The 27,048-nt window shown below is 48.9% G+C and overlaps 1 protein-coding gene across 4 annotated transcripts in view; it reads right to left on the reverse strand.

The window, feature by feature from the left end:
* The window catches only part of Syn1 (Syntrophin-like 1), a 298,277-nt gene that overhangs the window by 43,582 nt on the left and 227,647 nt on the right, over window positions 1-27,048 (reverse strand). For all 4 annotated transcript variants that reach the window (XM_076828704.1, XM_076828705.1, XM_076828702.1 and 1 more), the window contains one exon: window positions 11,019-11,227. In XM_076828704.1, coding sequence (XP_076684819.1) covers window positions 11,019-11,227 — 209 coding nt within the window. The remainder of the gene's footprint in view (window positions 1-11,018; window positions 11,228-27,048) is intronic.

Genomic DNA, 27,048 nt, shown 5'->3' on the forward strand with positions numbered 1-27,048 from the left:
CGCGAGTAATCGTTCCATTTATCGATCGATGGGAAAAGAGGGCGTAATACCGCGAAGCGTATTGTCGCTGGCTGGCTGCTATTCGGAATCGGATTTTCAGGGCGCGCGGGCAAAGTCGTTCGGATCGTTACGCGTTCGTCAATTGCCGCTCGTTAGAGCCCCTCCCGCCCTCGCGTGTGCCCCCGTGCCCCCATCGGCGAGCTGTTCGATTGCAGTCGATATTAACTGATTATCCGCGCGCGGCTACGTTCGATCGACGTTCCTTCTGCTCCCAGGCGATGTCAGGAGGCGAATTTCGAGGGGCCGAGAAGGGAGCGCGCGATTAATCGCGATAGAACTGTTCTGGGAGGAGCTGGTCTTCCATCCGCGCAAGGAAAAGTGATTGTCAATTCCTTCGTGGATGTAGGGAGAGAGGAGGGAACGAGTGGTTGAACGGTTTTAAATCGACACAAGTGGATATACTTTGACAATTCGATTTTATTCTGCGTTCGGGTATTGCTACATTCGGGTTTGTATAATAGATACATATTGCGGCCGCGCTGATTCCAGGAGCGGGGGATTTCCACGGCAGATGAATGTTTGCGTTCACCTCGATTCCACAAGCTCGTGAAGCACACGCAGAACCGATAATCACTCGGCGCAAGCGGCACGCATTATTTCACGCTCCCGCGAAATCGACTCTTCCATACTGTGCCGAGCGATCGCATTACGTTTAAAATTAATCTCGAGCAGCCGCAAAAGCGATCCTCCCCGGCCGAGTAATCGCTCGTCCGCAAACAAGCACGATAAACTCGCGTAATTCTCCGGGCGATTAACCTCGCTCTCTGACAGCCCGAAAACCTGGGTCACCTGTCGACTTCCGGGGAGAGAATCCTTGAGCGCGACTCCTTTCCATCATCGGGCATCTTGACAGCCTCGGAAGCTCGGTTGCCGCCCCTTAGGGGACCTGGCTAAACTGATTTCGATCGGGTTTATAAATCGTGTTATTTCAACCCTGATGTCCGCGGAGATCGACCTACCTAAGGTTTGATGGATTCTATTATTTTGTCGGTGCTGTCACAGCTCAGGAGACCCGTTCATCTTCTGGCTGCACAGCTGCGCTGGTTTATGCGCGCCGTCATTCGCTGGCTTATTGCTTCGCGCCCGATTTGTTCGTTTCTCCTCGCTCCGATATTGCTTGATTATTAGCAGGGTCTTCAAACACGGCGATCGACCCAGAGACGACGACAGATATCGAAGCACCCAGCGGGACACTTGCCAAGGGAGGCCAAAGGGCGAGAGGGGTCAGGGCACCGGCAATCAGGTGCGTTAATGCCAATCAATTATGTGCTGGATACCTCGTGTATCCTGCCTCCCTTTCAACCCCCTCCCGGTTCCTTCGTTTGGGGAGGCTGATCCTCGCTGATACGCCCCCCCCTCGTATGGGGTGGATATATTAGTTATCGATCTATTGGCTGGATCTCTCGACTTGATATTTGCTGGATTGGTTCTGGGGCCCTTCTGCGTCAGCGGTCAACATTGCTGCGGATCGGTAATTTAATGCCATCGGAGTACACTGTTAGCTGTTCCTTAGAAGTTTTTGGTAGGTAGGAGCGTAGGCATGCTTCTGTAACACTGATTAGCGCGAGGGTGAAGGGGATGCTGTCTTAAATAATTTTATGTCTATTTGGGGGCTTGTAAAGTTCGAGGGAAGTAACGTTAAGCTTGCGAAGGGTGAGTATTGTTAAGCTGCAGCGAAGTAAGTACTTTATTTCAAATGTATTCGAAACATTTATTTTGTATATCCTATCCATTCTTTTCATACATGCCATCATTTTCACTTTCCTTATATTTCGCCTAAATTCCTGTCACATGTTTTAAAAAAGTTGAAAACCGATATTTCACACAACACACATCACAGTATCACACTTCACAACATAACACTCCTCAAATTCACACATCACACATTTAAGTATTACACTTCACAACATAACACTTCACACTTTACAACATCACACTACACAACAGCACACATCACACTACTTATATATTGCTCTAATCTTAAGAACCACTTATTCGCCTTATGATCATGCAGAATGTGGTAAGTATTCAGGTAAGAGCGCCTAGCGAAAACGCAACAAAGTTGCAAAGGACAAAATTTTTTCAACATTGTTGCAAATGAAATTGGGGTGTTCCAGAAATAAAATCCCGCTTTGCAACTTTGTGCGTTCTCGCGAGAAGCCAAATTTTGGTTTGCAACTTTGTTGCAGGTGCTAGGATCGTGTTGAAGCAGAAGTTTCGCTGAATTTTAGGATACCTTCTTGCGGCCTCATGTTCTCCTGATACCTGGGCCAAAATCTGGCAAAAATTTTCAGAATGCACAAAATTGGGCTTTGTAACAGGAGAACATGATGTCAAAAGAGGTGGCACTAAGTAATGTCTCCGGAGAGAGAATCGAGGATGCCTTCGCAGCTGAAATTCAGAATACCTCTTTTCGCTTCATGTTCTCCTGATACCTGGGCCAAAATCTGGCAAAAATTTTCAGAATGCACAAAATTGGGCTTCGTAACAGGATAACATGACTTCGAAGAAGGTGGCGCAAAGTAATGTCTCCGGAGAGCGAATCGAAGACGCAGAACTATTCGAAGCAGAAGTTTCGCTGAAATTCAGAATACCTCTTTTCGCTTCATGTTCTCCTGATACCTGGGCCAAAATCTGGCAAAAATTTTCAGAATGCACAAAATTGGGCTTTGTAACAGGAGAACATGACTTCGAAGGAGGTGGCGCAAAGTAATGTCTCCGGAGAGCGAATCGAAGACGCAGAACTATTCGAAGCAGAAGTTTCGCTGAAATTCAGAATACCTCTTTTCGCTTCATGTTCTCCTGATACCTGGGCCAAAATCTGGCAAAAATTTTCAGAATGCACAAAATTGGGCTTTGTAACAGGAGAACATGATGTCAAAAGAGGTGGCACTAAGTAATGTCTCCGGAGAGAGAATCGAGGATGCCTTCGCAGCTGAAATTCAGAATACCTCTTTTCGCTTCATGTTCTCCTGATACCTGGGCCAAAATCTGGCAAAAATTTTCAGAATGCACAAAATTGGGCTTCGTAACAGGATAACATGACTTCGAAGAAGGTGGCGCAAAGTAATGTCTCCGGAGAGCGAATCGAAGACGCAGAACTATTCGAAGCAGAAGTTTCGCTGAAATTCAGAATACCTCTTTTCGCTTCATGTTCTCCTGATACCTGGGCCAAAATCTGGCAAAAATTTTCAGAATGCACAAAATTGGGCTTTGTAACAGGAGAACATGACTTCGAAGGAGGTGGCGCAAAGTAATGTCTCCGGAGAGCGAATCGAAGACGCAGAACTATTCGAAGCAGAAGTTTCGCTGAAATTCAGAATACCTCTTTTCGCTTCATGTTCTCCTGATACCTGGGCCAAAATCTGGCAAAAATTTTCAGAATGCACAAAATTGGGCTTTGTAACAGGAGAACATGACTTCGAAGGAGGTGGCGCAAAGTAATGTCTCCGGAGAGCGAATCGAAGACGCAGAACTATTCGAAGCAGAAGTTTCGCTGAAATTCAGAATACCTCTTTTCGCTTCATGTTCTCCTGATACCTGGGCCAAAATCTGGCAAAAATTTTCAGAATGCACAAAATTGGGCTTTGTAACAGGAGAACATGACTTCGAAGGAGGTGGCGCAAAGTAATGTCTCCGGAGAGCGAATCGAAGACGCAGAACTATTCGAAGCAGAAGTTTCGCTGAAATTCAGAATACCTCTTTTCGCTTCATGTTCTCCTGATACCTGGGCCAAAATCTGGCAAAAATTTTCAGAATGCACAAAATTGGGCTTTGTAACAGGAGAACATGACTACGAAGGAGGTGGCGCAAAGTAATGTCTCCGGAGAGCGAATCGAAGACGCAGAACTATTCGAAGCAGAAGTTTCGCTGAAATTCAGAATACCTCTTTTCGCTTCATGTTCTCCTGATACCTGGGCCAAAATCTGGCAAAAATTTTCAGAATGCACAAAATTGGGCTTTGTAACAGGAGAACATGACTTCGAAGGAGGTGGCGCAAAGTAATGTCTCCGGAGAGCGAATCGAAGACGCAGAACTATTCGAAGCAGAAGTTTCGCTGAAATTCAGAATACCTCTTTTCGCTTCATGTTCTCCTGATACCTGGGCCAAAATCTGGCAAAAATTTTCAGAATGCACAAAATTGGGCTTTGTAGCAGGAGAACATGACTACGAAGGAGGTGGCGCAAAGTAATGTCTCCGGAGAGCGAATCGAAGACGCAGAACTATTCGAAGCAGAAGTTTCGCTGAAATTCAGAATACCTCTTTTCGCTTCATGTTCTCCTGATACCTGGGCCAAAATCTGGCAAAAATTTTCAGAATGCACAAAATTGGGCTTTGTAACAGGAGAACATGACTTCGAAGGAGGTGGCGCAAAGTAATGTCTCCGGAGAGCGAATCGAAGACGCAGAACTATTCGAAGCAGAAGTTTCGCTGAAATTCAGAATACCTCTTTTCGCTTCATGTTCTCCTGATACCTGGGCCAAAATCTGGCAAAAATTTTCAGAATGCACAAAATTGGGCTTTGTAACAGGAGAACATGACTTCGAAGGAGGTGGCGCAAAGTAATGTCTCCGGAGAGCGAATCGAAGACGCAGAACTATTCGAAGCAGAAGTTTCGCTGAAATTCAGAATACCTCTTTTCGCTTCATGTTCTCCTGATACCTGGGCCAAAATCTGGCAAAAATTTTCAGAATGCACAAAATTGGGCTTTGTAACAGGAGAACATGACTACGAAGGAGGTGGCGCAAAGTAATGTCTCCGGAGAGCGAATCGAAGACGCAGAACTATTCGAAGCAGAAGTTTCGCTGAAATTCAGAATACCTCTTTTCGCTTCATGTTCTCCTGATACCTGGGCCAAAATCTGGCAAAAATTTTCAGAATGCACAAAATTGGGCTTTGTAACAGGAGAACATGACTTCGAAGGAGGTGGCGCAAAGTAATGTCTCCGGAGAGCGAATCGAAGACGCAGAACTATTCGAAGCAGAAGTTTCGCTGAAATTCAGAATACCTCTTTTCGCTTCATGTTCTCCTGATACCTGGGCCAAAATCTGGCAAAAATTTTCAGAATGCACAAAATTGGGCTTTGTAGCAGGAGAACATGACTACGAAGGAGGTGGCGCAAAGTAATGTCTCCGGAGAGCGAATCGAAGACGCAGAACTATTCGAAGCAGAAGTTTCGCTGAAATTCAGAATACCTCTTTTCGCTTCATGTTCTCCTGATACCTGGGCCAAAATCTGGCAAAAATTTTCAGAATGCACAAAATTGGGCTTTGTAACAGGAGAACATGACTACGAAGGAGGTGGCGCAAAGTAATGTCTCCGGAGAGCGAATCGAAGACGCAGAACTATTCGAAGCAGAAGTTTCGCTGAAATTCAGAATACCTCTTTTCGCTTCATGTTTTCCTGATACCTGGGCCAAAATCTGGCAAAAATTTTCAGAATGCACAAAATTGGGCTTTGTAACAGGAGAACATGACTTCGAAGGAGGTGGCGCAAAGTAATGTCTCCGGAGAGCGAATCGAAGACGCAGAACTATTCGAAGCAGAAGTTTCGCTGAAATTCAGAATACCTCTTTTCGCTTCATGTTCTCCTGATACCTGGGCCAAAATCTGGCAAAAATTTTCAGAATGCACAAAATTGGGCTTTGTAGCAGGAGAACATGACTACGAAGGAGGTGGCGCAAAGTAATGTCTCCGGAGAGCGAATCGAAGACGCAGAACTATTCGAAGCAGAAGTTTCGCTGAAATTCAGAATACCTCTTTTCGCTTCATGTTCTCCTGATACCTGGGCCAAAATCTGGCAAAAATTTTCAGAATGCACAAAATTGGGCTTTGTAACAGGAGAACATGATGTCAAAAGAGGTGGCACTAAGTAATGTCTCCGGAGAGAGAATCGAGGATGCCTTCGCAGCTGAAATTCAGAATACCTCTTTTCGCTTCATGTTCTCCTGATACCTGGGCCAAAATCTGGCAAAAATTTTCAGAATGCACAAAATTGGGCTTTGTAACAGGAGAACATGACTTCGAAGGAGGTGGCGCAAAGTAATGTCTCCGGAGAGCGAATCGAAGACGCAGAACTATTCGAAGCAGAAGTTTCGCTGAAATTCAGAATACCTCTTTTCGCTTCATGTTCTCCTGATACCTGGGCCAAAATCTGGCAAAAATTTTCAGAATGCACAAAATTGGGCTTTGTAACAGGAGAACATGACTTCGAAGGAGGAGGCGCAAAGTAATGTCTCCGGAGAGCGAATCGAAGACGCAGAACTATTCGAAGCAGAAGTTTCGCTGAAATTCAGAATACCTCTTTTCGCTTCATGTTCTCCTGATACCTGGGCCAAAATCTGGCAAAAATTTTCAGAATGCACAAAATTGGGCTTTGTAACAGGAGAACATGACTTCGAAGGAGGTGGCGCAAAGTAATGTCTCCGGAGAGCGAATCGAAGACGCAGAACTATTCGAAGCAGAAGTTTCGCTGAAATTCAGAATACCTCTTTTCGCTTCATGTTCTCCTGATACCTGGGCCAAAATCTGGCAAAAATTTTCAGAATGCACAAAATTGGGCTTTGTAACAGGAGAACATGACTTCGAAGGAGGTGGCGCAAAGTAATGTCTCCGGAGAGCGAATCGAAGACGCAGAACTATTCGAAGCAGAAGTTTCGCTGAAATTCAGAATACCTCTTTTCGCTTCATGTTTTCCTGATACCTGGGCCAAAATCTGGCAAAAATTTTCAGAATGCACAAAATTGGGCTTTGTAACAGGAGAACATGACTTCGAAGGAGGTGGCGCAAAGTAATGTCTCCGGAGAGCGAATCGAAGACGCAGAACTATTCGAAGCAGAAGTTTCGCTGAAATTCAGAATACCTCTTTTCGCTTCATGTTCTCCTGATACCTGGGCCAAAATCTGGCAAAAATTTTCAGAATGCACAAAATTGGGCTTTGTAGCAGGAGAACATGACTACGAAGGAGGTGGCGCAAAGTAATGTCTCCGGAGAGCGAATCGAAGACGCAGAACTATTCGAAGCAGAAGTTTCGCTGAAATTCAGAATACCTCTTTTCGCTTCATGTTCTCCTGATACCTGGGCCAAAATCTGGCAAAAATTTTCAGAATGCACAAAATTGGGCTTTGTAACAGGAGAACATGATGTCAAAAGAGGTGGCACTAAGTAATGTCTCCGGAGAGAGAATCGAGGATGCCTTCGCAGCTGAAATTCAGAATACCTCTTTTCGCTTCATGTTCTCCTGATACCTGGGCCAAAATCTGGCAAAAATTTTCAGAATGCACAAAATTGGGCTTTGTAACAGGAGAACATGACTTCGAAGGAGGTGGCGCAAAGTAATGTCTCCGGAGAGCGAATCGAAGACGCAGAACTATTCGAAGCAGAAGTTTCGCTGAAATTCAGAATACCTCTTTTCGCTTCATGTTCTCCTGATACCTGGGCCAAAATCTGGCAAAAATTTTCAGAATGCACAAAATTGGGCTTTGTAACAGGAGAACATGACTTCGAAGGAGGAGGCGCAAAGTAATGTCTCCGGAGAGCGAATCGAAGACGCAGAACTATTCGAAGCAGAAGTTTCGCTGAAATTCAGAATACCTCTTTTCGCTTCATGTTCTCCTGATACCTGGGCCAAAATCTGGCAAAAATTTTCAGAATGCACAAAATTGGGCTTTGTAACAGGAGAACATGACTTCGAAGGAGGAGGCGCAAAGTAATGTCTCCGGAGAGCGAATCGAAGACGCAGAACTATTCGAAGCAGAAGTTTCGCTGAAATTCAGAATACCTCTTTTCGCTTCATGTTCTCCTGATACCTGGGCCAAAATCTGGCAAAAATTTTCAGAATGCACAAAATTGGGCTTTGTAACAGGAGAACATGACTTCGAAGGAGGTGGCGCAAAGTAATGTCTCCGGAGAGCGAATCGAAGACGCAGAACTATTCAAAGCAGAAGTTTCGCTGAAATTCAGAATACCTCTTTTCGCTTCATGTTCTCCTGATACCTGGGCCAAAATCTGGCAAAAATTTTCAGAATGCACAAAATTGGGCTTTGTAACAGGAGAACATGACTTCGAAGGAGGTGGCGCAAAGTAATGTCTCCGGAGAGCGAATCGAAGACGCAGAACTATTCGAAGCAGAAGTTTCGCTGAAATTCAGAATACCTCTTTTCGCTTCATGTTCTCCTGATACCTGGGCCAAAATCTGGCAAAAATTTTCAGAATGCACAAAATTGGGCTTTGTAACAGGAGAACATGACTTCGAAGGAGGTGGCGCAAAGTAATGTCTCCGGAGAGCGAATCGAAGACGCAGAACTATTCGAAGCAGAAGTTTCGCTGAAATTCAGAATACCTCTTTTCGCTTCATGTTCTCCTGATACCTGGGCCAAAATCTGGCAAAAATTTTCAGAATGCACAAAATTGGGCTTTGTAACAGGAGAACATGACTTCGAAGGAGGTGGCGCAAAGTAATGTCTCCGGAGAGAGAATCGAAGACGCAGAACTATTCGAAGCAGAAGTTTCGCTGAAATTCAGAATACCTCTTTTCGCTTCATGTTCTCCTGATACCTGGGCCAAAATCTGGCAAAAATTTTCAGAATGCACAAAATTGGGCTATGTACTAGGAGAACATGATGTCGAAAGAGGTGGCACTAAGTAACGTCTTCGGAGAGAGAATCAAGGATGCCTTCGAAGCTGAAATTCAGAATACCTCCTTTCGCTTCATGTTCTCCTGATACCTGGGCCAAAATCTGGCAAAGATTTTCAGAATGCACCAAATTGGGCTTTGTAACAGGAGAACATGACTTCGAAGGAGGTGGCGCAAAGAAGAAGCTGCGGGGCCGAACTTCGGGGTTTTGTGGGAAAAGGAAATGTATAGGAATGGAATATGAATAGTGTTTGAAATAAAACGATAAAACAATTGAATTTGGTTTACAGCTTTTTATTCTCCTTCAAAGAACCTCATCCTACATAATAAATTACATCGACCCATCGATCACAGATATCATATTCCCTTAAGTCCATGCCCACTGTTACCACCCAGCCGCAACTCCTGCATAATGCACCAACCCCGCATTAGTAGTACACTGCACGTAGCACCAAAAAACAACGACGTGGGAGTGCTGCGAGAGCAGGAAAAATCAGTCGCGAGCGATCGCTCATCTGCAAGCGAACGCCGCCGTGCGATCTTTATCAATCCTCCTATCGATTACGCCCCATCGATTCCACAAACTCTGCAAAAGAACCCCGGGCTGGTTAACATAATTCCCCGGCGTGCCGGTGCTTTCTCGAAATAATTTCGCGCGGCGATCAATCTTGAGCGGCGTTGCTTATCGCGGAACGGCACGAAGCTCTCGCACCGTGGTACCGCTCGCGTATAATTCAAGCCGCGTCTGGAATGCATTCGAAAGGAACGTCGACCGGGACACGGTGGAAAAAAAAGCTCGGAGGGCGGAAGCGGGAGGGAGAGCTATTCCTCTCTCGCCCCCGCAATGCAAACAGTGGCGGCCACTCGATCGGTTCGTTTCCTCCATCTGGAAGGAGCCTGTAGAGCAGCGCGGAGTCTGAGGGTACAAATCGTCGTGGTTTGTCGTCTCGCGGGAAAACGCGACGAAAGCCCGTAATTAACGATCCCCGATCGTTCCGGATAATTAAGCCGCGACTTGCCGACAATTAGTCGCCTCGCGTACAGACTTCCCCCCCGGTGCCGCTCGCCCGCCAATTACCATTTACCTCCCCCTTCGGAGGGACCTGGGGGGAGGTGGCTCGATCGTAGCGAACGGTTCCCTCGTTCGGCCGGCTAGAAACGGAGGGGTAGAGAAAAAAAGGAAGCATTCAGAGAGAGAGAGAGAGAGGCTGATTTGTGGCGGGCAAAATTTTCTCCTCCCGGGATGCTAAGATCGCTTCCGCCCACGCGGAGCAAGTTTTATCTTCCGTGACTTTTCGCGGTCTTACACCTCGGTTACTTCTTCTTTTATGGCACTTCTTCTTCTTTTCTATCTGCGCTCGGATTGCTGTAAATTCCGTCCCGTTCCCCGGGGCTATTTCGAGGCTATTCGGAACGGAGGGATGCTGGATGCTCGGATTCCGCGTTCCGCGCTTGTCTCTCCTCGTTCCTCGATCATTTTTTCAAAGAACTCGGGGATAAGTGAAAGGATGGAGGACCTGTATCACGATCCGCAACTGTATTCGTCCAAGCTGGAGTTCCATTTAACCCAAGCGCTACGTAATTATACACCGGCGTTCTTTTCACAGACACCTGGTGTGATTTTTCTAAAACAAAAAAGAAAATGCATCTTGGCGTATCGTCCGAACGCTTTCACGCGTACAAGCCCCGCGGTTAAGAATCGCTCGCGAACCACTCGATATTGCGTTCCGAGACGCTTCCGTCGACGGTTTCGGGATCGTCGCAAATTGCCGGCGTGCACATGCGGGCTGCGACAGTCGAGAGGGCCGCGTCACTCTCCATCAGAGCGAGACTGCTCGGGAAAGAGCAGTCTCAGCCTATCCGATTCTAGGACGAGAGGAAACGCTCGAGAGCCCCCAGACGCGAGCTTCCATTCCGCTGCCTCTCGTGCCCTCCTTCGTCATCTCTCCCTTAAACTCCGCTCTTTTCAATATTTCTCCGCCTGTTTCCTGGAATTACTTTCCCGCGATCTCTCCTATCATCCCCCTCGCCTTCTTCCAGCCCCTTCACAGGCCCGACAGTTTTTTCCCTACCCACCTTCTTACCCCCTCCATCGCGGGGCCGTTTCTATTTCCCCCGCTGGATCGCCGTCGTTGTATCTGCGGAACCATCTTCTCGAACGTCGTTGACTGTAATTTCCTCTCTTGATTCTTCTTCGCGTTTTACCGCCCCCGATGTTCAGTTCCGTGCTCCTCTCGGGTGTTGTCTTTTATCTTTAAACGCTTCCCTATGTTTTGCCTACTACGAAACGAAGCGCCCAGTGTCTACGAGAAGCGATCACGTACCTGAAGGCAGTGTCTCCTGGCGAGCCAGCCGATGTGCTGGAGCTGCGGCGGATCCGGGAGCGCCGAGGCGAGCCGCAACGCCTTCAGGGTGAGGGCTGCCAGGGCTGAGTGCAGAGCGTTGAACCAGACGTTCGCCTCCGCGTTGTCTGCGGCCCTCAGCCAGCACTCGTGCACGCCGTCTGGGGAATGCAGTTCCAGGATCCGTCCCTCTGAAAGCAGAACGGCGCAAATCGGGGATAAGGATCTATCTCGTGGATCCAGACTTTAATATTTCCCTGACTAAACAGGGAAGCGCAAGCACGAGCTCGCCGCGCGTTCTACAAGCCTCGCTGTCGCGAAACCTTGTCCCCCGAGCGTGAATATTTACCTCGAGTCTAGGAGCAGGAAGCTTTCGACGCCTGCATGGAAGAGTGCCAGAGCGAGCGCAGCCCCCGAAACGGCCGGGGGAGAAGTATCGAGTTTCCGATCGAAAGGAAATTACGCTCGAGATAAAAGCCCTTTTCCCTCCTCCCTTCCGCGGAGAAGAACGTTAATAAATTTACGCGATGAAATAGGAAGCTCCGAGCCGCGTCCTCGAGCACCCCCACCGCCGTCCTTCGCTCTCGCCCACGGGAGGGTTTAAAATTATTGCCCGTGCAGCTGGGTGTCCGGCGAACTTCGCCAGCTCGGCGAGCCACCCCAAGCACGCGTGCAAACAGAACCTGCGTCTAGTGACCGCTGCATCGGTGGCTGCGTCCCTTTCGAGGGCATCTGCGTCAATATTTGTAGGGGAAGCCTTGCGAAAAACGCGGCAGCCCATCGAAATTGTTAGCCGAAGGGTACCGGGGGAGTATTTAAAGCCAGACGCGAGACGAGTCTCGTGGAAGCGGGAGAGTGTCTTTCGATTGAAGCGAGGCACACCCCCCCCCCCAGCCCTTAATATCGTTCCTCGGATGCAGGCGGGGGTCGCGGAGAGGCTATCCGGTTTCGGACTAAATAGTTTCCGCACGAGGGCCCCGGGAACGCTATAAAGGCGCCATATAACTTGGCGAATGGATGACAACTCAATTTCAAGTTGAGCCTGACGTTGCTCGCGTGCTCGCCCCGTCGAGGGCCACGCTTCTCGTTGCCCTTGGCAGCTTGCGAGCGAGGGATGTAGCTTCTGTCGTGCCGATACGCGCGTTTGATTGTCGACAGAGCACCACGGTTCATCGACGTACGCGTGAACCGTGTCTGGAACCAGGGGAATCGGAGGGTGGGCTGTTGAGAGGGTATTACGCGAGGCTGGCGATGGGGGCTTCTTCGGGATTACCTGTTTAAAACTTCTTGTCACTTTGCAACGCTTTCTTTAACAATCCATTCGGGGTCTATTGTTTTTTAGAATAGGACGTAATGCGTTGAGAAGAGAAATTGCGAAACGTTCGAACCATCGAGACTAGACAGGGCCATCGGCGTATCGTTGTGTGTAGGTTAAAGGATACTATGAACTATCAAATTTTGCGTATAAATTTCAGAATACTTCGTAATTACTTAGTAATTTGTCAGAATAAATTTGTACCGTAATAAGCTTAATAATTGGTTTATTTTTCTAAGCTGATCAGGAATTGGGTTCCGATCAGGAACTGGGTCCTTGACGGTAAGTATTTCGTTTCAAATTGTGCGCGGTGTTTTCCTCGATCACCCCCATCACCTGCTTCTCATTCTGGAACATCAGTTTCACATCTTTGGGCTGTTGCGCGATATCACAGTGCAGGAGAGGTGGTCAGAGAATCGCGAAGCCTTACAAACTTCAACCAAAGCGACGCTCTGCCACAACATAATGCAAGGGCTTTAGAATAGAAAACGGTCCCTAATGTCTCTTCTTTTAAAATCTCTGCAAACAACCCTTCTGTGCGTAAATGCTTGAAGATTGTTCCTCGAGCGACGCAGAGGAAGAAGGAAGAAAAAGAAGCTACCAGACGCGACACGAGACTGCAGCAAACAGGCGCGCACGCGAGCTGATACCGAAATCACGCTAAACGCGGCCACCGCGGCGAGGATCGTCTAAACACCGCCTCGTATCCGGTTACCATCCTCCCTTGGCCAGCCCCGAGCGGAAGGGGTGCAGCGGGGGGCGGCGAAGCGGAAGACAGGCAGCGAAAGCAACGGTAATAAACGTCCGCCGTCTCTTATACAAAGTATCCACTTCCACGTTCGTTTCTCTTGCAGCCTTTAAAGCGATAACGAACGTTACCAGCTCTCCGAGGGGTGCTGCGCCATTTCCAACCGGAGGAAACATTTCGTTGGCGACTAAGGCGAAGCTGGCGCGGTAAACACGGAAAAATATTCGGACGATGCAGTGGGGACGGGGCAGAGGATTTCTTCCCGGAGGGTTGGTTGACCTTAATCGCGCGAGGAATGCGACTAAGAGGATCGGAAGCTGAGCCGCGCGGTGAAATATAAGGGCTGCGCGCGCGCGCTTCTACTTATCGCGTTAATTTCCTTGTTTTGTGGGTGCGAGAAAGCCGAGGAGGCAATCTCCTAGGCTTGCCGGCGCGAGGAATGAACGTTTAGAAGAGATATGCGCGACGAGTGATTGTTTAGATTGAATGTCGATCGCGATCGGATATGATTCTGAGAATGCACGTGGAGATGGTGGACGGATGTGTGCGGTATGCATGGATGTGTGGTGTGTGTGTGTGTGTGTTTTGGAAAAGCGTGAGGTGATGGCTCATCGAAGAGCGGGTCACCAGAACAAATGTATGTAATGCTTGTACTAGTAATATGAATGACTAGAATAAATATTATTTTTTTATAATAAATTCATGATTCTTTCCTAAATATGATCCCAATAATATCGTCGTTCCAGTGCAACAATGACGCAATCGCAAATACGTAATTTTCCAGGAGACGAAGATAGAGGAAAGACTAGATATGTCTGATACTAGTAGCACATTTATCTAAAAATTTGTAAATTTGTAGTTACATGATTGTTGCACCGGAACAGCGAGCGTCACTGCGAAGCACAATATGGGTGAGGGCCTCGCGGTCGAAAGACTGTGAAGTAGTATTAGTGAAATATCGGTGTGAGTCAGAAATGACTCCGGCTCCGGAGGCCGAGGTGCGGTAGAGCGAGGGTTAAATATATAATAAACTAACTAGAGTTACGCGAGTCATATAATTATTCACCCTGCGTCTGATCCAGTCGCTTTCCAATCGCACAGTTTTTACGTAAAAACACACTGAATGTACTCTGAGACTGAATAACAGCGAATTAAAAAGTGAAGGTAAACAGATAACGAGTTCGAGAACCTCTTCACCTGCCGAGTGGATATTAATAATGCAAAATGAACGTAGCTACCTTCGCAAGAAGCACGCTAAATCGCGCCCATTTAACTCCACCTGGAAACATACCGGTCCCTCGAGGAGCCAAGAAGAGGCATCAGTATCAGCCGCAAAGTGTCCAAAGGAGAGCCCCAGGGGGTGTCGTGGATCGTAAAACACAGCTGCAAACGGCGCTGTCGTCCAAGTGAAAGGTGGTGACGCTCCCCGGCTCAAAGAGCAGGCGTCAAAGGTTCCTCTCGTCGAATCGCGGCCTGTTTAATCGCTCGCGACAGGCGTCGAAGTTCGTCTAACTAACGAAATAACGGCGCCCGGTTGGCACTGGCGCGTCGTCACCGCCTATCCATTTGTCAGCTTTTCTATCCACCCTCTCGCCACCCCCCGCCGCTATCCCGTGCACAGCGTGACCCGGTAATCTCTCGGTTCCGGTGTTGTGTATCTCCGCGTAATTTGCACGCCTTTGACCGGCCATCCGTCGACGGCGTAAAACCGAGCCACCGTCGACGATTCCTTTGTTCCCGGGCCCGCGGCTCAAAAACAGGGTGATGAGGTTAGTAAATTAGAGGGACTGCGAGGGGAGGGAAAAGCCACGAGCGAGAGGATTCGTCTCACCGCCGAACGATTTCTTCGTCCGCTTCCTCCTCCTCGTCTTCGCGAGAGGAGGGGGCAGAGACCCCCAAGGGATTTTTCTTCCGTTTGAAGACGGTAAAAAGATTTATGGCCAACCCTTTCTTCCGTCCACCGACTTTAATTCAAATTTCCTGTTGCGAGATTTCCCCTCGTTTCCTCGGGACACTCGGACCATTCCCTGCGCCGCCTTTCCGTGCTTTTCTTGCGCTGCCTGCGGTCGCTTTGCCTTTCTTTCTGGACGCGGCTGGAAAGTGGGTTAGGGGTAGGGGTTCAAGAAGAGTTTCCGATTTTCTTGGCTATTGAATTCGGGCTCGGTGGCTTGCGTTTGAAATGACTGAGCGAACCGATGAATGTGTATGCTTCTTTTTGATACTCCGTGGAGGAAGTTCGTTCCGTTCCACAGTGGGGACATTTTGCGATTTTATGGCCAAAACTACAGCAATGAAATTTTTTAATTTTACAAATTTGATACAAATGTCAATTGAAGAACTGTATCCATTTTCGTGGTCACAAACCTGAAAACTTATTTTTAATGTATGAAATTCCGCACTTTTACGTTCGAATATATGAGAAACTAAACTTAAATTGGATCGTGTTTAAAAAATGCATATAATTACAAGATTAGCAACTATTAGCAATTAATAATTGCACTTATAGAATCAAAATAGTCGAACGTAAAATAGAAATGAAAATCATTGCAGGATATTATGGGATTGATAACTATTTTATGTATTGAAAATTGATTCTTATATGAAAAGGTTATTTCTAAAACACTACTTTAAAAATTGTATAAATTACGTATTAAAAACCTAAACATAATTAGTTTGAGGACAGAAAGATATCTTAAGCACCACCAGGAATTCAATCCATGCCTTGAAATTATTTTGAGAACTTTGGATAACACAATATAAGTGTTTGAAGCAACTTGAAAATCTGGATTAATTCTATCCGATCGGTCTAACCTCACGTGAACATAAACATTAGCGAGTCTATTGTATTAAAACATTTGATGGCATTTGATACTCATATTAGTTCTTCAATTGGCATTTGCATTTATTTCGTCGAATTGAAAAATTTACTCTTGTGGTTTTGGCCATAAAATCGCGAAATTTCCCCACTGTGCGTTCTGATGATTCAAATGTGTTCTTTTATTTCCACGTTCCTCAGACACCCTTCATCGTTCCCTTCTCCGTCGACGGTAGAAACGCAGCCTTTGCGAGGCTTTTAAAAAGCTCCCCCGTGCAACGAAAATCACCCGTGTTCCGCGACACCGTCGCGACTCGAACGCGACTCGTCCCACGTGTCCTCCTGCGACGCGTTCGCGTAGTAGCTAAACGCCACTTACGACTTGCGCGTAATTCACGTTACGCACTGATGGATTTCCCTTTCCCGCTGCTACTTCTCCATTCCTTCCTCCTTGTACTTCCCAACTTTCCAAGGGAATCCTTTTACCTTCGAATCTTTTCCCCTTTTCCTTCTTCCTCCGCACCAGCGCCCGCATTCTTCAGACCCTTTCCCTTAAAAGTTTCTCCCTTTTAATCCTTCTCCGCTGCTTTCCCCTCTCACCTATCGGCCTCAATAGATCTTTAACGTTAATGACAGACTCACTGTCCGCGGGACGCGTCGTTAAGCGTGACTCCACCCGCGGCGTTTCACCCCCCGAAGCCTCTTTTTCCGCCGCTCGACCGCGCGAATTCCCGCCTTTCGGTTTCACGTTTCCCTTAGTAATGTTATCCCCGACGTCTGACTAATAGACTGGATCCCCTTCGCCAGAAAACCACGTAACCGAGCACCTTTTGTTCCCCTCCCGAGCCACCCTCACCGCGCGGAAAGTCAGACGATAAGGTTGAGAAGTCGACACGGCTCCGTTCGCTATTTCGCCTCCGCCTTTCCCTCCTCGAATTTTTCGCTGCGCACCGGCTTGCCGCCCCCGCGACCACCCCCAAACCCTGCTTTCCATATACCCCTAGCGCGTACGAAATATTCGCAATTACAGAATTGGCGGGAACACGCGGCTCTAATCTCCGCCGAGGTCGAATTCCGCGCAAATAACTCGGCAAAGGGCGGGCCCTGAAAAATACGCGAGGGTCGAGCGGCAGCTCGAGAGCCGCGAAAAAACCCGACCAACTTTTAATTCGCCATTTCGTTTTGATCCATCGACCGCGAGAAACGCCGGGCAAACCGAGCGGAGGTACGAAGCCTCTATCCCCTCGGTCACGCCGTAATACCGCCCCAAACCGTTCGAAATTTCCAGCTTCCGCCGGGTTAATTTCGACAATCGCGCGACCGGGAACAGTTTTTAAAGTGCATTAAGCGAGATCCCCGCTCGAGGATCCTGTCGGCAACTTTTTCCCCGCCGCCCTTCAGCCGCCCGATTCCGCTCGTCTGGCTTCAATTTTGTTCGCCCCCTGTTTCGTCCACTCCGCGCGCCTAACCGACAATCGCGACGAGGGAGGATCATCCGCAGGCCACGATTTTTCTACTCGCAGGCGCGTCATCGCTCGCGCGTTCACCCTGTGTGCTTAAGAACGACACTGTAACGAACTCGTTTGCTGTAGGAAAAAGCCAGGCAACCGGTGCCGCGCGTACCCGCCATTTATCCCGCCCTCCAAAGAAAAAGAAACAACACCGTTGGATTTCTTTGGCTGGAAGCTCGGCGACGCTTTCAGCGCGGAGTGACTCGTCGACGCTCCCTGGAAAGGAGAAACCTTTCCCGCGGTAAATCCCAGCCATCCACCCCCGCCGCTGCTCCCCAAACCCCGGGGTCCTTTTTTTAATCTTTTAAAAGGATGAGGAAAGAAGCGCGGGGAGGGTGAAAGCGATTCCTCGCGACGGGTTACAGGGCCCGCGTTTCAAGGCAACTTCGAGGCGCGTGTCACGTTGCATTCGCTTAGAATGGTAATTCGCCCAGTCGCCGCGATAAATGGGGGACGTATGCCTTTGATCGCGGAGGACCGATTTTTTTTTGGGGACTCCATAGGTTTCTGTGGGTATTTATCAAAGTTCGCGAGAATATTCTAAAAGTTTGGAGAAAGGGAGAGTTCTCTTGCGAATTCAATGGTTCTCGTGTTGGAAATTGTACGAACTGTGATGCTGGGCATAAACTTTAAGTGCGTCGTTACAGGAGCATGTTACGTATAGAATTTTACCAACGCTGCAGCCCCAATGTCCTTTGACAGGACGTCTCGAATTAACTGTACAATAATCCCTGATTACTATCCCGGGTGGTCACGGCTGCCGAAACCCCGAAAGTGCACGGACCAGAATTCCGCGATGCACATCTGTGGTATCGGAGATCCCACAATTTCCTCTTTGTCCGAACGAATCATAGAACGCCGCGGTGCGGTGTTCGTCCCGCTTCCCATTCGTTCCTTTTTTTTTCTCCATCGCGGCGGACGAATCGTAACGATACCATTGGGAGTGGAAATAAAGTAGCGGACAACCTGAGGATTTCCCTGGTCTGTGAGAGGGATTAACGCGACGAGAATTCAGGGTTCCCCGTCCCTGGTAACGGCGACTACTTTTGTAACGTAAGTACACACCGCGAAAGAGCTCGCTTCTTTTATTTAAGCGCGCAGAGCAGCGCGGTATCGACGCACTGTGGACTTTGTAAGAATGTCGGTCGGGCTCCGTGGATAAAATCGATAAAGAGGGCTGTTCAGTGATAAGGGCGTCGGTAAGATGATTACCCGGGCACTTGTAAAGCTCTTCGATTTCCGAACGGGGTATTGGCTCGATAAACCCATCAGGAACAGTCGTTCCATGAAAGTAAATCGAACGCGGGCCGCCGCTTTGCGAGCGAGGCGCAATTCTCGGAGAGGGCTGTTCGAAAAATTAACCGACCGACATGAAGAGTGAAAAATGGAGGAGCTGTAGGCTAGGATTCGATCCTCCCATTCCCCACGTACCTTCCAGTTGATACATCCAGTCGGCGGAGTCCTCGCTGCTTGTTCTACACGGCACGCAAAGCAGCAACGACTCGCTCTGTGTCAAACGCCAGTAGTACGAGTCAGCCATGCGTCAGACGCGGGGTATTCCCAGCGCAACCACTGCTTGGGTACAAAGTATCCTCCGACCCTCAATTCCTACTGCAAATTGTCGCCAACTGTTACGTGCACTCGACGCTTGAAATACTCCTCGCAAGTAGTTCGAGTCAATCGCATGGCAGACTGAAGCGGCTATCAGCCTTGCACTTTCAAATATAAATGTACACATCATTCTGGGTGGAAAAGAGTACAAATTAAGTAGAATAGAATCGAGGATAGAAGATCTACAATCAACCGCTCTCACTACTTTCCCTTTCGTTCATTCGTATACGCTCTCAGCCTGCACGCCTAGCTGGCGCGTTCCAAAAGGAGCCAGACGCAGGCAGGAAGGTAATCTGACAATCTGTGCCAAAGGGGCAGTTGTTGCACTCGTAGGTGCGCGACCTGCAGGATCGCGGAGCGTCCCAACCGTCGGCCCACTCGCTTTCCCGCGCAGCAGCCTCCCATTCGCGTGCTCCCGGGCTTTCGAAACATCGCAGGCAATTTAGCGCCGCGAAATGAATTGTCGAGAGAGCGGCCCAATTCTCCCGCGTTCGTTGCCACGCTGCTTCGTTCGCCGCAGCAACGTGTTAATCGTCTCTTTACCACCGAAAACAGGGCAAATAAGGGTGCTTCCGTTTCGCAACGGTGCCCTGCAGTCTCTCTCCTCGATACTTTCTCGCAGTGAATTCATTGTAGATCTACGAGGATGATTATAAAAAAGGAGGTGTCAAAAGTTTCTGCGACAATTCGCGCGGGGAGAGTTTGAGGATACTCGGAGACAGTTTAGGTCCCCGTAGCCTTTTCTCGTGGTTCCTCGAGGTATCAGCGGTGATAATAGAGGGCACCAAGAATTCCCCCGTATTAGACCGAAGGTTCCCTGGGTTGCAGCACTCAGCCTGCGCACAAATCTCCCGAACGGTGAATAACTCCGGAGCTCGCAGAGGGCCGGGCCGCGTGGCTTCGGTTACAGACGCGACGGAGGAATCACCGTCGAGGCGAAATTACTACCAGGATTCCCGGCGACCCGATTACTCGTGGCGTTTCCCCGTTGGAATCGTGCATCAACGGGGCCCGACCCGGCGAAGTGCGCGCTAAGTCGCCGCGTACATGAGTTCCCCTCGTCGTCCATCTACGTCCCTATAAATACACACGTCCGGGGAAAATAGAGAGCGGCGAGGAGAGCGGATGGAGCGCCCAGGAGGGAGGGATCCGTCGACGCGTCCTCCCTAAGCTACTTACCGTCGCCTCCACTCGCCCCCTAAGCTGACTGTACACTCCACGGTCCAGCTAAGGGGGTAAACTCGGCATCTCCAATTCAAATAAGATTTGCCAACCGTCTCGCCGTCCTTTGGCTGGGCAATGGCGTGAGAGAACACCTCGTAATCTAGCCAGCCGCAGGAATCTCCGCTGTAATCGATCCCTGAGAGGCTTGTATTCTTTGATAACGTCTCTACTCCCAGCACCCGAACCTCCCCCCCCCAACACTGTCTCTCCGGCCCCGTCGAGCGACGATCGATGACTCCGGCGAATGCTGGAAGGGACGTGTTTCTTCGGCACACACAGACACGCCCGGGGAGCCACGACGAGATCGATGGGTCGAGTGGATCTGATTTTGGTCCGGGGTGTCGTCCAAGGGTTTCGAAATTTGGAAGGGAAATTAGTTTCGCTGGAATCCACGGGATCGTTTCAGGGCCCGTCGCAGACAATCTACCGCTTTTGGGTCTCCGTTGGTCCATCAGCCTTGCTGCTTGGGGGTTGTTGACCAACTTCTTGTGTTTGGGTGCGCGAGTTACGGAGACTGCCTTGAGATTTAATGAAGGGAGGGATCTAGCAGAGTTCGATGGAGGTGGGGGAATGAACAGGGGCGGAAGAATCCCTGCAGCTTGCATTGAGAAGTGGTTGCAAACGTACTGTTGCGCGATGAGAAGAAACAAGACTACCTGCAAGCTGAAATGTCACAGGGGCAAGGGGAATCGTCCGTTCGCTTCACCTTATCCGCTCCGACAAAGTCCGCCGCGTAACGAAGAACGCGAACGAAACAAATCGCGACAGAGCGAGATACAGCGACAGTGACGTTGGCGTACAGTGCGTAGACGGAGACTCAGAATATTATGTAGCTATTAAGGAAATAAACAAATTAATCAATATGGTTCTGATAAATTCTACGGATTAACAATCGTCAATGACAAGTATTGAAATGAAATAAAAGTCTCACGTTTCCTTACCCTACTAATCGTCTGAAAAGCTGCTGTCGTCTTCATCGTCTTCGTTCGCTTCTTCGCAATATCAAAATTGTGCGTAATATTTTTTATTATTATTTTGTTCTCCCGAGAACAGTGAAATTTTTGTCTACACTTCGTGGTCGTTTTTTCCCTGCCGATGGTAGAGCCCCTTTTTTAGGATGATTTGATTTTTCTTTTGAAATTTCGGTGATGGTTGATTTCGAGAAACCAGTACATTCTGCAGCACGAGCATTTGGCACGTGTAACGGAAGAAGAATTGTTCATTTGTAATGCTTCCTCTGTGCATTTCTCTGATATTCTTTTTACCACGGTCCGCGCATCGCTACGGATCGTTTGTTCTTTTTTATGCGTGGCCATTATACATATGTACAGTAAATAAATACGTATTAGTAATAAAACTATAGTGCGCTACACTACCACTACACTAGCGGGAGATTCCCCTTGCCCCTGTGACATTTCAGCTTGGAGGTAGTCCTGTTTCTTCTCATCTCGCAATAGTACGGTTCATCCGATTTGGTATAAAGTAACCCGCTTCAAGCATTTTGATCCCCTCGCGCTGCAAGTCAGCGATCCTCCGTCGATCCATGGTTGGGCCACGACCACAGAGAGGCGAGGCGCGCAGGAATGAGCACCTCTGATTAGGAAGCACGGGGGTGTGGCTCGACGACAATACTGTCTGGCTGTTAACATCTCGCTCAACCCCTTGAAAATCCCCTTCCGGGTACTTTCCTTTACAACGTAACTTCCCTCGTTCGAGTCTTCGCGCTCCTCGCCTTCCGCCGCGAGAGGCAAGGAGCACGGGGCGAGCGGATCGTCGGGGGCCCCGCGATCCCAGCGGCGAGGGAGGACGAGGGGTAGCGTGCACGAGTCCGTTGGTTTATTGCACCCCTCGCTTTTATGGTATTCCGGGCTTCAAAAATGCATTAAGCTGGCGGAACAGACTGTTGGGCGAGGACGCCGTGCCATCGTCATTGTCGTCGACGTTGCAGGGCCTCGAAATGGGCCATCGCGGTTTAAAGCACCGTCTCCCCGTTCACCGCCGTGTCGGCCGAGAAATCGAACGCCTTCTGGTCGAGCCTCGCGCACCCTCGGGGGAATTCGAGAGGGGTGTGCGAACAAGCCTGCTGGCTGAAAGAGTCCAGCGTACCCGCGCAAGAACCTGCCGGTTTTTGCGGTGTCAAATCATCCGAGAGGACAATCTCGGTCTGCGGATTTGAGTTATACGCGGACGTCACGCGGGGGCGAGAGCTCGACCATTATTCCTCCGATCCGAGTGTTTTTCCGGCGACTTTTTCCGCGGGTGGGACCCGGTAGCCCGGGCCTCCTCGATACCCGGGGATCCCGGCGTTTTAATATTCCACGAATTTCGCGGGTTTTTGATCGTCCAACGTTTCCGGGCGCTGCCGGCACTCTGGGAAGCGCACTTTCCAATCTCCCTCCGAGGAGGATATCCGTGATCCTCCGCGTCTAGTGGATGGAAAACTCGAGGGGCGGAGAGGCAGGGAGGAGGACGTCGTGAAAGGAGATCAGTCAAGCTCCATGTCCTTTGGAATCGCGAGTTGCAGCGCGGCACGGGGGAAAAGAGTTGATTTCTTCTCGACTTCGAGATTTCCATTTTACGGCCAGGTTTTGCCAGAGACAGCGCCCGGGCGAGTCGAGCTTCCCTGGCGCGGAGCGGACCGTTTCGTGGCGTGCGCAAATTAGGTTGCCGCCCGGTCTACGTGCAAAAGTCGTGTCGTTCTAAATAACCGGCGAGCCGTGTTCGGCAGACACGTGTTGGGGTTGTCGTTCTTTGAGTACCCACTCGACGACCGTCCAACCTACCCCCGCGTTCCCACCCACTTCTTCTTCTTGGTCTTGAACGCGTGCCAACGCGGATGGCCGGGTATCAGGCTAGATTCGCGTGCACGCGTCCTCTAAATCGAGCAACGACCGAAAAACGGGAGGCTAACGCTGATGTTGCACGAAAAGAGCGACACCTGGCGGTGGGATTGTTCGCTGCTGAGATTCTAGGTGAACGATTGGGAGATTAAGAAGGCGGAATGGTGTCGAGTGCTTGCTAATTTTTTAACCTGGGGAATTCAGGTGGTTACCGTGCTACTGTTTTTAAATTCACGGGGCTAGTGAGATAGAAATTTTCTTTGATTCGAAGGTACAGAGTTGTGGGTAGACTAAGGATAGTGGTATGCTGTGTTACGGGTCAGTAGAAGTGGCTTAGGTATGGTCAGACCGGCGCACTGAGGTCGTACACGAGGCAGAAGTAGAATAGGTCGACCATTAGTCAGACTAAGGCATATGGATAGCTGCACGTCTACCGCGAAGTGATCGTGCACATTAATCGTATCCAGGCATCTAGTACAGTTCATAGAACACTGTTTATGCAAGAGAAGTGGAATAAATAAAGGAAGATTATACACAGTCACTAATTTCAGAAATCTCTATTCGTACCCCATTATTTTTCCAACTGTTTCCTTATCACATCCTCCACTCTGTTTGCAACGTACAAGCAAGCTACCCACCCTGCAAGAACCTCACCACCGACGGAACCGCGCGAGCGCGACAGCGATCTCGCCGAGTGTCTCCGCAGATGAATTTTCAATCCCACCCGAAAGCTCGCAGGGAATAACTCGGAATCCCTCGTTACGCGGCGAGAGCGCCGGTGGCCGATCGCTTCGGTGGATATTTAAAATAGGAACGGTTGCAGGAAGCGTACCGTCCCAGGGAAACACGCTCGCCCAGCGTCGATATTGCGGTCGCCGGCACTCGGGGGCTTCGCGGCGGTGTAATGCATCGCTTACTTGGTCGCAATCGGGTCCGTGACGTCGTTTATGAGCGATAAATTACACTGGCCCGCTGTACTGATGCCTAACGCTCGCGATTGCAATTAACGCTTCGACGATTCCGCGCTGAATGGACGCCGAGGCGCGTGCACGTGACCGTGTTGATTACGCTTCCCTTGCGCCGCCATCGAAACGCGACCAGCAGCGTCGGTGTACCTACGTTTTTACCGGGCCAGTGACTTCGAACCTCGAACGCGATACTCCGCTTTGATAGCGAGCCACGAAGAGAGCGACACGGACCTTCCTCCGTTGCAGTAGTCGAGGAAGACTCGGGTACTTTGCAGAGAGGCTTGAAAGCGAAAAGAATCTCAGTGCATGCTCGATGGAATATTCCAAGATCCTCCCAGGTCCATCAATCTTTTATTATTCAGTGCTCCTATACCGTTCCCTAGCACCGCGTACAAACGACACACCGCTGAGACATGGAGCTCCTTCGAGACCACAGCGAACTCGGAACACAGGCCCTTAACCAGGACACACCCATCCTAATAGTATTCGCAGAGCAAAGTAGGGGAGAGTGGGGTAAACAGGAACGCGCGGTAATCGCGAACGCGATGGTTACGGCGTTTTAATAAATGAAAACCAATGTTCTCTCTCTACTATCTAATACTTTAGGTCGTATCCAACGCCCGACAGAAAGTAATAAATATACCACGCTCACGCTATTCACGCTAAATACAATTTGTTATTTTCATCATGTCTCAAGTAATATTTTGTCCACTTTCAATTGCATGTAATTACTGTTGAATTAATGATACAATCGTGATTTTTTCAAGCTGAAATAAAGCACTTTTTAAGCAACATTTTGTGACCAAGGCGTCGCCTGAATCACGATTCTAACCGCTGAAATAAATTCTCTTTTATCTCTTGATGTCGTGGGGTAATAACGAACAAATCGAACGTACGAGATTACCCCTCGTCGATACCAATACCTTTTCTCTTTTGTCGCTTAATTTTAATATTGAATCAATCGGAGAAGAAAAAGAGAAGAAAGATAAAAAGGAGGACACAGAAGTACCAAAGAATGAGAAGAAAAAATATGATAAAGTAAGTAAGAAATGTGTTAGGAATTTGAAAACTTTTGATGAGAAAAACCTGGTGGGGAAAGCAGAGGAAGAACCAAAGTAGAAGAAAAAAAGGACGAAAAATGTAGATAAAGAAATTATATACATCTGTATCTATTGTGATGAAATATATACCCACCCACCCACTGAGGACTGGATAATGTGTTACAAATGTAACTTATGGGCGCACGAAAGATGCAGCGGCAGCAGTGAAAGCACAACTAGAGGCTTTCCGTGCGATTTCTGCGATATATAGTTCTGTTCGCGATTACCCCACGTCAGTTAAATTTTTCCAAAACTCGTAACAGTAATTTATAGAGGAATAGTTTAAGTATGTTTGTAAGTAAAATACAAATTCGTGTCTCGCATTAGTTTTCGTTCAGTTTGCTTTTTGCTTCTCAGGTGTTCCCAATTACCCCACCCTCCCCTAGCGATCGCGATACTCCGTTCGTCCTGAAATTACACGGGCACACGAAAGATGCAGCGGCAGCAGTGAAAGCACATCTAAAGGCTTTCTGTGCGATTTCTGCTATATATAGTTCTGTTCGCGATTACCCCACGTCAGTTAAATTTTTCGAAAATTCGTAACAGTAATTTATAGAGGAATAGTTTAAGTATGTTTGTAAGTAAAATACAAATTCGTGTCCCGCATAGTTTTCGTTCAGTTTGCTTTTTGCTCCTTAGGTGTTCCCAAATACCCCACCCTCCCCTAGCGATCGCGATACTCCGTTCGTCCTGAAATTACACGTAATGCCGTTCGTCCAACAGCCACTCGGGGGCCAACGTTTGTGCCCGGGGAGACCGTTGAAACAGCGAAGCCCTAACTGTAATATCGAAGACGCGCAGCGTGCCGGGTATAATGTTCCGCGAATGTGACGGGGAAATGTAACGAGGCCTCCTCTATGTACCGACCCTAATACAGACGATCGTTTCGCGTATTGATCTTGCCCGTTCGCAGCCAACTTGACTACTAAATCCACGCTTTCCAGTACGTAGCTCCAGTTAGATCCGCCGCGGAGATACGACGGAATGCATAATCCTCGCGACCCCTTGCCGCTCGCATACCAGCGCCCCGCTCTGGCCGGATATTTCGCGTGCGCGTCCATTGATCCGGGCATAATCGCCGTGTAACAAGTTTCGCAATAACTGCGCGCCGTTTCGCGGCAATTAGATTATCAGTGGTCGCGGTCCCGCTGTCGATTGGCGAGCCCTGGTGCCCGTGCGCGATTAAATCACACGTTCACCCCACCCAGCATCCGGCCTCTCCTCTGTGAACCTCGTTCCCAGCCCAGCGACTGTTCGACGATTCTTGATTCAGCGAGGCGGATTCGTTTCGCGACGACAGCTTGCTGATAAGGGGGATGTTCGGAGCCTCGCCTCGATCGCTTTGATATCTCGTTGGGAGTAGAACTGAGGCTTGGGGGATGATATGCCACTATTTGGCTAGCTTTGAAACTAATTAATTTTACGTGGACGGTTTGATTGTTGCTTCGGTTTGCGCGGTTGCGATCAGGAGAGGCTCTGGTCTCTGTTCGGAGTTTTAATTAGTGTTCAAGCTTTCATTGGCTACGTCAGCGGGCCACTTCGAATACGTCCGTGGAGCGGAATTTATCCCCGAGCTGAGATTAATAATATCGATGGGTCTCGGCCGAAAACAGGACACGTTTTTATCAATAAACCAGCAGCTACCGATGCTCCATTTCCCGCAAAGCTCCGAAAGGCTGTAGCCGGGGGATCGAGGTTGTCGATGGCGTTGCGCCGCTGTCGCGGTCCTGATATGTCATTCATAAATGTGACAGGCAAATGGAATGACTGTCAAGCTGGATGGGTGGCCAGGATTGCCTCGATCGCCCGATAATCGTTCCCCCGGATCTGTTTTCGGCGCGGGCTTACGTAAAACTGGGACAGCGCTGCCAGCCGCTCCG

This window comes from Andrena cerasifolii, chromosome 16, assembly GCF_050908995.1.
Source record: "Andrena cerasifolii isolate SP2316 chromosome 16, iyAndCera1_principal, whole genome shotgun sequence".
Lineage (NCBI taxonomy): Eukaryota > Metazoa > Arthropoda > Insecta > Hymenoptera > Andrenidae > Andrena > Andrena cerasifolii.